Below are 13,228 nucleotides of genomic sequence, written 5' to 3' on the forward strand. Positions count from 1 at the left end.
AAAAAAAAAAAAAAAAAAAAAGATTCTGTCCTTATTTCTCTTTCTGAGAAGAAAAGTTCAGGGCAAGAAGAAATTACTCTAAAACTCATTAATTTTACTTAAAATGACTACATTTTTCAGGATAATTTTGTTCGCTTCTCACCAAATAGTTCCCCCCAAATTAATCACATCTTCTTAACAGTCTAAAGCATAACATTCTGGTTTGTAATATTTTTAATTGATATATACTTACTCAGGCTACTTAGTTGTCTAATTATATTTGCCAAGGAAATATTGGTTACGCATTCCAGTTCATTCTTAATGCCTCTAGGCAGTGCTGTGTGGCACAAGTGTCTAGGATCGATGTTTCTTTTGACTAATGGCATCTTGAGATCAACCCCTGTGCCAGTTCACCTGTAGGAAATCAAAAAATAAATTAACAATATTCAATTTCAACCAACACAGAGTAAGATGCTATCTTTCATATTAAAGAACAAAATGCAGTTGACCCTTGAACAACACAGGTTTGAACTGTCTGGGCCCACTTACATGTGGATTTTCTTCCACCTCTGCCACCCCTGAGACAGCAAGACCAATCTCTCCTCTTCCTCCTCCTCTTCAGCCTACTCAACATGAAGAGGACAAGGATCAAGACCTTTATGATGATCCACTTCCACTTAATGAACAGTAAATATATTTTCTCTTCCTTATGATTTTCATAATAACATTTTCTTTCTCCAGCTGACTTTATAGTAAGAATACAGTATATAATACATATAACATACAAATGTGCTAATCAACTGTTTATGTTGTTGGTAAGGCTGATCAACAGGAGACTATTAGTAGTTAAGTTTTGGGGGAGTCAAAAGTTATACATGAATTTTCAACTGTGCAGGGGGTTGGTACCCTTAACACCTACTCTGTTCAAAGGCCAACTGTATTTGCTTGAATGAAGAACTGATTAAAAGAATCAAAATTGATTTATTAACTTTGTTTCATTTTCAATTATTAGAATATCAACATTATATAAAATATTTTTTAAAAACTTGCTTTCAATGTCAGTTGCTACATGGTGAATTCACACCATCACAATTATTCTCCTTACTTGTAATAAGTTTTCACTGAGACTACAATGGAGTTCTGTTTTATAAAGTTGGTGTGAGAGGTCCTCAGTAAGTGCCTAAAAGGATTAAAGAAGCTGGGAGAGTAGCATCAAATTTACATTTCCACATAAAATGTATCAGATGTTCAATAGTTCAAAGATCAAATATTCCAATTTCATCAAAACCTACCAAATCTTTATTTAATTGATCAAAGAGTTCAACTTTCTTTGAATTACAGGTTGCCGCCACTTTTCATGTTTCCCATATGCACAAATTTCAGCTACCAGAGTTTAGTTAAATACACCAGTTCCCCAACATGGTTCAAATTTCACTTACCACAGTATTTTAACTGTGAGTAATTGCATGAATACAAATTTTGTAGCTAGCACTTTTGTCTACGAATCACTATGTTAATAAGAGATGCACATCATGATGAGTGACCAATAATGACTTCTTTAAAAGTCAGTTGGTGATTGGTCACGCCTCATTTGCTATTCAATTCATCCACAGACAGCAAAGCACGTATCCATGTTGCCTTCTTGCCTCCCAATGCTAAACCCATGTGAAATTTTACTAAATGGATAGCTGAAAGAGGTATTGGCCAACAAAGATAAAAGCATAGCAAAAAAACAAACAATGATAACACTGAAAATGAACTTCAAATCCAATCAATATAAGTGGAGTAATAGAAGAAATAGCTGACTGTGGGAATGCTGTTACTGCCACTATTGGACAGCCTCTAGATGTGCAGTCAGTAGAACTTAGTGAAGACAAACTTAACAGACGTAAGTGAGGAATGTGGTTGTGACAAAAAAGGAGTATGTTCCACAGGAGGTGATGCCAGCCAAAAAAACCACACACAAAAAAAACGAACAAACAAAAAACCAACAAAACAACTTTAAAGTGACTCTCAGAGCTACTTCACAACATTGAAAGTGCAAAAGATATTAATATTTAATACAATGTTGGAAGCTGATCCAAATTTAGAAGACAGAAGTGTGACAATTTGCCAAGGCACAGAAAAGATGCTCACTCTGTTAGCTCTGCTATTTTAAGTTATACAAAGCAGCAAGCACTGTTCAAACTGCTCTTGATAATTATTTTTTTTTACAAAGAATTAAAACACTAATTCTAATTGTTTTTATGTTTTAAATTACATTGTGTCACATAAATGTTTTATTTTTTAAAATTTTCCTATATATTTTAACAATAGAATTTTTAATGTTTTGACAAAAATTTTTAAAGAGAACAATTATAATTTTTCCCATTGATTAAAATCATTTTGCATAGTTTCAATTTGTATGGTCATTTGTATAGTCCCACGCTACTGTGCAAAGTGAGGACTGACTGACTATACTTACCTACCGGTTAACAATGACTACAAAAGGAAGTTATTTATTAATTACTGAGCTTTAATGACTACCAAATGAAGACGTTTTAGATAAATCTAATTGCACTGAAGTATTACCTATCAACATCCTTTTAAAAACAAATTTTTGTGTCGAATTTGTCTCCTCTGACCTATTTGTTCAGCATTCACTCTACATTTTAAATCTTTTTAAATTGTGCAATATGAAACATACAGAAAAAAGCATATAAAACAAAACTGTATAACTCAATGATTTAAGCACTCATGTAACCCTATATAAGAAATAAAACATTGTCTGGACCCCAGAACCCTTCCACTTTGGTCCTCTTCCCAATCATCCTTTCTTGCCTCTTCCCCAAGGTAATCCTAAGTATTTTATAAGTATTTCCTTGTTTTACTTCCTGTTTTCACCACTTATGCAAGCAACTCTAAACACTATGGTTTTGATCGCTTGTGTAAATGGAATAATAAAATACATACTATGTACCTTGCCTTTTTATTTCACATGGTATTTATAACATTCATCCATACTGCTTTGTGTAGATGTAGGTGTTTTCATTGCTGTAGAAAATTCCACTGTATGACAACACCACAATTTATTTACTCATTCTAATGTTAATATGAGTTGTTTCCAGTTTAAGGCCATTATGCATAACACTATACTAAACATTCATGTACATGTGTCTTAGTGTACACATTTCTGTTGTAAATATATTAATACTTTATGAAAATAGCCAAGTTAAGGATATATACAGCTTCAGCTTTAGGAAATGATGCCAAACTGTTCCAAAAGTGACTGTACCAATGTATACTCCTTTCAGCAGTGTAAGAGGCTGCTACTGCCCCACATCCTTACAAAACTTGATGCTGTCATTTTCTAAATACTAGCTATTCTTGAGGGGGTATGTTGTGGCAACTTATTATAGCTTTGTCTTTCCCCAGTTACTGAATTTAAGCAGCTTTTCCTATGTTTATTGGTCTTTTGCATTTTTCTCTTGAGAAGTGCCTGTTCACTGCTCTTGCCCATTTTCTATTTGCCATTTTTGTTGTATTAGGGCTGATTTGTAGAAACAAATGAATATGAACCATCTGAAGGTTATAAATGATACAAATATATTCTCCTCTGTCACTTGATATTTCGCTCTTAATGATGTCTTTTAATTAACAGAAGTTTTCACAATCAATATGATGGAATTTATCAATCTTTTCCTTTTAGGTTTAGTATGAAAGCACAGTTTTTGAAATTTTTTTCTACACTAAGATCATATATATGACATTCTATGTTATCTCTTAGCTTTATTGCTTTGTCTTGCACTTTTAATCTGTAATTGACATGGGATTAATTTTTGTGAATGTTGTGATATAGCATCAAGTTTCTTACGTATTATTTTAGCACCACTCATTTAAAAGATCATTCTTTCCCCATGAAGCCACAGTGGCACTATTGTGATAAATCAAGTTTCTATTTATTTTTAAATGCAATTTTGGGCTATATGCTATTCCACTATTCTGTCTAACCTGGAGTTAATGACACACTATCTTATTAATAATTAGTGGGACTTTATAGTAAATCTTGATTTCCAACAGGGTAAGATCTCCTACCTTGTTCTTCACAAATGTCCTATTTGTTCTCAGCCTTTTGTATTCCCATGTAATTTGTAGAATCAGATTATCAAGTCTCACACACACACACTCCCCTACTGAGAATTAGATTGGAACTATATTAAATCTATAGATCATATTGGGAAGTACTGATATTTATACATTTCTTTCTATCCGTGAATAACATATTGCTCCGATTATTTCAGGATTTTTAAATGTCTCTCAATAATGTTTTACAGTTTTCTGAATAGAAGTCTTATACATCCTTAGATTTGTATGTAAATGATTTTTATAATACTGGAAATGGCATGTATTTAAATTTTATTTTGTTGCATATACAGAAAATAAATTGATTTTTGAATATTGGCCCTATATTCCTAATAATCTCTAATAACCTAATTATTTTGGATTTTTAAGTGTACACAATCATATCATATATGAATAGTGACTATTTCCTTTCTAATCCATCTTTTGTCTTTTATTTCTCTTTCTTGCCTTAGCACACTAGCTAGAACATTGAATACAAGGTGAAATAGAGGTGATGACAGCAAACATTCTAGTCTTTTCCTGAACTCAAAGGGAAAGCATTCAACATTTCACAAGATGTCTGCAATAGGGTTTTTGTTATTGTTTTTCCAACACCTTCCAATAGATTAAGGAAGTTCCTTTTTATTCTTAGTTTGCTAAGACTTAAAAATCATGAATGATGCTGATTATATCAAATGTTTTTCCTACATTTATTATGATAATCATGTGACTTTTATTTTTTTAATGTAGTGAACTATATTTTTTTGTTGTTGTTAAGCAACTGTGCATCTTTGGAATAAACACAACTTTGTTGAGATGTATGAAGTGGGCAGAATAATAGCCTCCCAAGGCTGCTCACCTTCTTATTCCCTCGAATCTGTGAATGTTACATTACATGGCAAAGGGGAATTAAGGTAGCACATGGGGTTAAGGTTGCTAATCAGCTGATGGCAAAATAGGGAGATTATCTCTTTTTTATATTTTTCTGGATTTAGTTTTGGTTTGTTAATATGGCTAGTATTTTCACACTTATGTCCATGAGAGAAAATGGTCCATTATCTTTCTTTCATGTAATGTTCTTGAAAAGTTTTTTGTTTTTGTATTAATTTCTAGCTTAATGGCATTGTGATCAGAAAATATGCACTATATGACTTCAACCCTGTAAAATGTATTTATACTTACTTTATTTTCCAACATACGGTCAATTTTTATAAACATTCCAAGCATACTGAAAAAGAATGTACATTTTGTTGTTAGTTGTTATAATGTTCCACATGTCCATTAGTTAGAGTTGCTAATGTGCCCAAATCTTCTACAGTCGTATTCATTTTTTATCTGCTGGTTCTGTCAGAGAGATGTGTTAAGATCTCCCACTATGGCTGTAGATTTGTTAAATTCTCATGATTTACGTATTTTGAGATTATGTTATTAGGTACATTTACCATTATGAAATTCCTTCTTTACCTCTAATAATACAGTTTTTTGCTTAAAAGTCTACTTTGTTTGACATTAATATAGTTATACCTGATTTCTTTTGGTTTGTGTTTACATGATAAAGTTTTCCTATTATTTTCCTTTTAACCTTCTTATATCCTTGTGTTTTAGACATGTCTCTTCACAGAATACAGTTAGGTACTTCCTTTTCATTTCTTTTTCTTTAACCCAGTCTGTTAACCTTTGAATACTTTATTGGCATAAAGCTAATGTTCCTTCTGCCCAAGATACTCTACTCATCCACATTCTCTATTTTCCTTATCCCTACCTGTTATTCAAATTTTAGCTCAAATGAGAGCACTCCCTGATCCCCAGCTCCAACTAGATCCAGTCCTCTGTTAAAATTCTCTCATAGCAACCTGTAATTTTTCCCTATAACACTTGTCTCAGTTTGTAATTCTGTATTTTCATGATTGATTTCTGTCTCCTCTGTTTTGTTCCTCACAGTATACTGGGTACCTCTTACATGCTTGGCACATAAACAATGTTAAATATGGCTGGCATAGTGGCTCATGCCTTATCCCAGCACTTGAGAAGCCAAGGTGGGAGGACACTTGAGGCCAGGAGTTTGAGACCAGCCTGAGCAACACAGCGAGACACTGTCTCTACAAAAAATAAAAAAAATTAGCCGGGTGTGGTGGCATGCACCTTCCCAGCTACTCCTGAGGCAGGAGGAATGCTTGAGCCCAGGAGTTTGAGGTTGCAATGAGCTATGATGATGCCACTGTACTCTAGCCCGGGCAATAGAGCGAGACCCTGTCTCAAAAAAAAAAAAAAAAAACAATTAAATATATATTTGTTCAATACCTTAGAAATTCTTAACTCCAGTTTGAATCTCTCTCCTAAGCTGCAGATGTAAATATGTAGCTATCTTCTGGACATCTGTACTTGGAAGTTCTGTAAGATCTCTCAAGTTCAGTATGTCCAAAACTAAACTCATTATATTTCCTCTTCAAATCTAGGTATCATCTTCAATTCTGCCCTACCACTGCAGTCCCTATCTATCGATGCAGTCTTACAGCTTCTCTCTGCCATTCCATCTATACCACCACTCTCACTAATCCAATTCATCCCACACCACAGCTTTAAGAACATAGTAGTCCCCCCTTTTCTGAGGGGGATATATTCCAAGACTCCCAGTGGATGCCTAAAACCACGGATAGTACTGAATCCCATATGTACTATCTTTTTTCCTGGATATGTTGGATACCAGCTGGTATCCAACATATATGGATAACGTTGAATTTATAAATTAGGCAAGTAAGAAATTAATAACTAATAAAATAGAACAATTATAACAATGTACTGTAATAAAAGTCATGTGAATGTGGTCTCTTTCTCTCAAAACATCTTACTGTACTTGTGATATTGTGAAATATACATTTGGTCTTCAATCCCTTTTTCTGGCATATAGTTTGTAAAATCCTTAGAATTTCCAGAGTGATGTCTTTTTGTATGTTAATAATTGACTGAGGGCTGGCAGCCCCTTGGTCACTTGAAAGACCAAGGCAGGATTAGACGATTGGGATTTTCAGTCCCATCCCGCCCAATATCTGGGGAGGGGGGAAGGGCTGAAGGTTAAGTTGATCACCAATGGCCATTAGTGAGAGTGGTGGTATAGATGGAAGGGCAGGCAGAAGCTGTAAGACTGCCAAGTGAGAAATGATTAGTTGGAATAGAAAAGGAAGGGTACAATGTGAGAGCTGTTAATGAGGTTAGCATTAATAAGGCTTGATTTTGTTTTTAATATAGATAGGGACTGCAGTGGTAGGGCAGAATTGAAGATGATACCTACCTAGATTTGAAGAGGAAATATAATCAGTTTAGTTTTAGACATTTATTTACTCAATCATGCCTATGTAATGAAGCCCCCATAAAAACCCAAAAGGACGGGGTTCAGAGAACTTCTGATAGCCAAACACGTGGAGGTTCCTGGAAAGTGGCCTGCCCATGGAGGGCATGGAAGCTCCATGCCCCTTCCCCCATACCCTACCCTATGCATCTCTTCATCTGTATTCTTTGTAATATGCTTTATAAGAAATTGATAAATGGAAGTTTTTCCCTGAGTTCTGTGAGTGGCTCTGGCAAATTAACCAAACCCTAAGTGGGGGTTCATGGGAACCCAAACTTGAAGCCAATCAGTCAGAAGTTCTGGAGGCCCGGACTTGCAACTGGTACTTGAAAAGGGAAGAGTCTTGTGGGACTGAGCCCTCCATTGTGGAACCTGATGCTATCTCCAGTAGATAGTGTCAGAATTGAGTTGGAGGACCAGCTGGTATCCACTGCAGAACTAATTGCTGGCTTGGTGTATGAGGAGAAGCCACACACAACTGATCACAGAAGTATTCCTTTTCTTAAGAGTTTGTTCCTGCCATTCCAACTATACTTTCACTAATCCATCCCATTGGATTGATAGTTGCTGTGGTGTGAGAGCAGAGGGAAAAAACATGTTGAGGGTGTTTTTACCACTCACAGTACTGTGCTCACCTTTACTGTGATGATGTGAGATGATAAAATGCCTACCTAATGAGATGAAGGGAGGTGAATGACTTAGGCATTGTGATGCAGTGTTAGTCTACTACTGACCTTCTGACAATATATCAGAAGGAGGATCATCTGCTTCAGTTGATCTTGGATCACTGAACCATGATGATGTCAATGGCTGAATGTCAGGAGCAGATGATGTCAATGACTAACGGGCAGCATGGATAGCTGAACAAAGGAATGATTCACATCCCAGGCAGGATGGAATGAGACGGCACAAGATGTCATTATATGCCACTCAGAATGGTGTACAATTTACAAGTTATGAATTGTTTATTTCTAGAATTTTCTGTTTAATATTTTTGGACCATAGTTGACCGTGGATAACTGAACCTGGGGAAAGCAAAACCATGGATAAGGCCTATTGTAATATCAAAATTTTGAATCTGGTAATGTTCGTCTCCTGCAAAAACAAACCATTCCATGGTTTCTTGCTGTCAGGATAAAATCCAAACATGATGTACAGATTCTTCAGGATTTATCCTTCCCTTTCCCACTTCGTCTGGCCTCATTTCTCACTATCTTCCTACCTTATACTCTAATCACTCTGAATACACCTTGCTGTTTTACAGTTCTGCCTTTTCTCATGCTGCTCTCTGCCTAGAATGCTTCTTACTTTTTTATCCTTACAGAGAATTCTTAATTGTTCAAGACTAGATTCAGGCATCATGTCTTTTCTGAAGCTTAACTTCACTGAAGAAAACAAAACTATTCTTTTCACCAACCAAAATAGAAGAATACATACTTTTAAAAAGTAGCAAAGTACATCAGTATGCATCATAGATGAGAACAAGCCTACTCACAGACTCCTGCACATGATTTATGCCAAGATATGGAAAAATTTACATATTTCCAATCCTAAGTTTTTCTCTCACCTTCAGGCTAGGCCTCTTATCATCTCTGCATACATATTTTCAAATACTTGCTGGTTATCTCTTACTCAACTTCCCTATGAATGAACCTCAAAATCAATGAGACCTAAAGTAATTCTTTTCCCCATTAAAAACCTGGCTCTTTATTTCTTATATTAGTTAACAGCTCTATCAAATAGTAGCCAAGTTAGAAATAATGGAATCTTTGTTGACTCCTTGCAATCTCACTATATTCAATCTGAATAAAAATATCCATTAGATAAATTCCTAGCAGAAGAACTGCTGGTATCAAACTGTTAGTATATGCCTTAAAAATTTTGAAAATATCAACTTTCCAAAAATTTTTAAACATTTTTATTTCCATACCCTCACAAACACCAGGGAAGACACTTTTTAATTCTAACACTATAGTCTGTAAGATATACCATACTTTATTTAACACTCCCTAATGCTAGACGTTTTGGTGACTTCCAGATTTGTATAGAAAATAATATTTTTATTTAAACTTTTTTGTTTTAATTTTGATTTTAAAAGGGATAAACTTTCATTATATAAATCTTTGTCTAAGTTTTTGGTTATTTTCTTAGAATACGAAAAACTCAAGGCTTTTGAAGTAGTTATTTCCAAATTACTTCCCCTAAGATTATACAATTTTTATTCTCACCACACATGAGAGTATTTTACTACTTTCTCAGCTCCATTATTTACTATTTGTAAGACCCTGGGCAAGTTAACTTCTCTGTGCCTTTACTTCCTCATCTTTAAAATGAGGATAATAACAACATCTACCTCAAGGGTTTGATGTGAAAATTAAAATGATTAATACATGTAGAGCGTGTATCAGTTTCAGAAAAGTCCCTGGCACATAGTGAGTGCACAATAAATACTACTATGATAATTTCTCCCCGATATTGAATATTAAGCAATAGAAGTGGTAGTACTCTCTGACTCATTTTAAAGTAGGAAAAAAATGTCTGGAAGCAGCATCAGGCAACAAAGATCTTTTCCAAACTTAATATATGCAGGATGTATGGCTATAGATAGTACTTCCACATAAGAGAGTATGAAATCAATTTTAGGCCAGTTTTTAGTTAAAACAAGGAGATGGAAGGTTTAAGTTTGGAGAAGAGGTTGAATATAATTGTAGAAAAGTTTGCAGGTCACAGAGGCAGAAGTTCTCTAGAGTATTGTGGAAGGATTTGGGAAGGTTGGAGAAATGGATCAAATGAGCTGTTCAAACGAGTATGAATTTGTGAGTTCGAAAGATAAAAAACAAAGAAGACTTACAGCATACTTATTATGCCAGTTCATTTCTATGAGGCATAATGAAATTATTTCTAAGTATTTTGAAAGCATAGGGGCACTCTCTTGGGTTTATGCTATGATCTGAAGGTGCACGCTATGGCATGCAGAAGTAAATATCCTTTCAAACTTTACTGCATATAAACAATACAGCTAATTATTGGCATTGCAAGGACAGTAATCTCAGTTCTGACTTCCAATTCAGAATTTCCTTCATTATAACATGTTGACACTTTCTCCGGAATCTTATTCATGGATTTGCTAACTAATTACTTGGAATATACAATCATTTAAATACTGTCTTATATATGTTCTCACTTTTAAATGGGAGCTAAACTATGACTACTCATGGTCATACGGAGTGGAATAGTATTAAACAGATACTGGAGACTCAAAACGCGGGAGGGTTGGGAAGTGAATAAGAGATGGAAAATTACCTACTGGGTACAATGTATACTATTTTGGTGATGGGTACATTAAATGCCCAAAAGTCACCACTATAAAATATATCCACGTAACAAAACTCCACTTATACCCCCGCATCTGTTGAAATTAAAAAAAGGAAGAAAAATAAATAAATATGATTTATTATTCTTTAGTTTTATTCATTGTTTGCTACAAAGAAACTCATTTACTGTTTTCTTGCCCACTCATAGTCTTATGAAATCTTTACGTAATTTGTCATCTTGGCATTTCACTACGCAGAGGATTGGTTTGCCATTTCAAACCTGGGTATTTCAACATGTACTTTTCTCTTTCTGGATGTTTTTAAAATACAAAATAAAAGCAGTGCCAACATTAATCCTTACTGTTATTAATTTCAGTTCAGAAAAGCCTATTTTTAAAAGAATCTTAGCCTGGAAGAAATATTAAAAACCAACTAATTCATATCTCATTTTCATAGATGAGCAAACTTACCTGAAAAAGTCAAGAAAATTCTCCGAGTTCACAAAATTAATAGCAGAGTTGAAACCAGATTTTAAGTTTCCAGATTTTGCATCTACTGCTTGTTCTACTCTTAATGTGTTACTGTTTTTAAATCCATTTTGTGTTCTTGACAAATTTCACAATACACTAAAAGATTTTCAATGGTATTTTGAAGCTCCAAATAATGTTCCCCAATTCCCACATGATTGCCTCCTTGAGTAAATATTTGTAGATTACATGTTATGATTAAAACATAGATAGTGAAAGGGATATAAAAGAAATAAAATAGCTTTACCACCCAGAAGCTTACAAAATAATCAGAAAGCAAAGATACATATCAAAAATTTAAAAAAATTAACATGGCTAAAGTCTAAAGTAGGCTAAGAAAAATTATAAGGTATGCAGAGAGAATGAAATCAAAACAAGCTAAAGAAATTAAGAAAGACATTTATATAGATCTGTGCTATCTAATACATTAACTGCTAGCCACATATAGTTAAATTAAATTTAAGTAAATATTTTAAAAATCAGTTCCTCAGTCACACTAGCCACATTTCAAGTACTCAATAGCCACACGTGGTCTGTAGCTGCTATATTAGGCAGGATAATTACAGAACACTACCATTACTACACAAAGTTTTACTGAACAACACTGATGTCCATGACGGATAAAATGGCAAGGAGAGAGAATATTTTAAGAATAAGAGAGGAAAAATAAGGAAATTTGCTTGAAAGGACCACAGAGTTAAGAATAAAAGATAAACAAAAACATGCAATCAAATTGAAGATTTTGAACTTTGATATTCAGTGAAGAATAAGTCTTCTTAAAAAGGAGCAGAAGATAACAAACATTTTATCTTAAAGAGATTTGACTGTGTAATATGGAGTAAATGTGGAATGACTGGAGAGAGTAAACCACTGGGTCATAGGGTATATATACACATACATATGTACAGCTTTAGTAAATACTGTCAAATACTTTTCAAAGTGCTTGAGCCAATTTATACCCCCACCAACAACTTAGGAGAGTTCCAGCTGTTTGGCATCCTTGCTAACACTTGATATTATACACTAATAATTTGATGATCTAAGCAAGATCAACCACATTTTATTCTAAAGTTTCATTTAGTCTATTAAAAATTTTAATCTAAAATCTTTGGCCTTTGAATAATATTATAATAAAATATTAATGTATTACTCTTGATTTAATCCTTTCTAGGAAATAAACAATAAGTAGATAAAATCTTTTACATGCTATAAAAACAATACTTCCTACATTCCGTAATTATCACCAAAAAAAAAAATCTAAGTTTTCATAGGGGTAGCTTTGACAAGGATAGAAAAATGCAGATTAAAATTATAGTGAGATACAACTACAAATAGTCCATTAGAGTTAATAGAATATTATAAAAAACATTTGATAAGCTATATTCTGCTTATATTTAAATAGGAAAATAATATACATAAGTTTGTTTTAAGGAGGATGGGAAGAGTTGACGGTACCTTTGTACTAAAAAATTAGAGGGATTCTTTTGAGTTCCAAAAGTAAATTCAGGAGAAGCTGTGAATTCTCCTTTTCTATATGTGGAAAAATGTTAGAGAAAGTGAGTTTGTACAAACTATTTGAATGATGGCAAAGAAAATGGACTGACAGGCAGAGAGACTAAGGTCTCTCTTTTTTTTAAGTCTACTTTTTCCACCATATTTTTCAATGTTTCTATTTTTTTGTCTATATACCTAATATAATACAACATCACACAGATATAATACTGATGGGAATGAATACTTCTAAAAGAACGCTTCGTGTTCTAAAGTACTTAACAATAACACACAGAAACACAAGACTTAAAAATAGCTTTTATTATTGAAGTGGAAGAGAATGAACCAAGTAATTTATTTATTTCCTTTAGAAAAGATAAATTAGGTATTCCTCAGGGAAATACCTAAAATATATTGATACAGTCATGGTTTGAACCAGTAAGGTAATTACATATTATAAGAAAGTATCT

At 33.7% G+C, this 13,228-nt stretch overlaps 1 protein-coding gene across 2 annotated transcripts in view; it reads right to left on the bottom strand.

Annotated features, from left to right (window-relative positions):
* The window catches only part of WASF1 (WAS protein family, member 1), a 73,953-nt gene that overhangs the window by 26,721 nt on the left and 34,004 nt on the right, over window positions 1–13,228 (bottom strand). For both annotated transcript variants that reach the window (XM_012651199.1, XM_012651200.1), the window contains one exon: window positions 233–393. In XM_012651199.1, coding sequence (XP_012506653.1) covers window positions 233–365 — 133 coding nt within the window. In that variant the 5' untranslated portion in view covers window positions 366–393. The remainder of the gene's footprint in view (window positions 1–232; window positions 394–13,228) is intronic.

The sequence above is a fragment of the Propithecus coquereli genome, unplaced genomic scaffold (genome assembly GCF_000956105.1).
Source record: "Propithecus coquereli isolate 6110/MARCELLA unplaced genomic scaffold, Pcoq_1.0 Scaffold35, whole genome shotgun sequence".
NCBI lineage: Eukaryota > Metazoa > Chordata > Mammalia > Primates > Indriidae > Propithecus > Propithecus coquereli.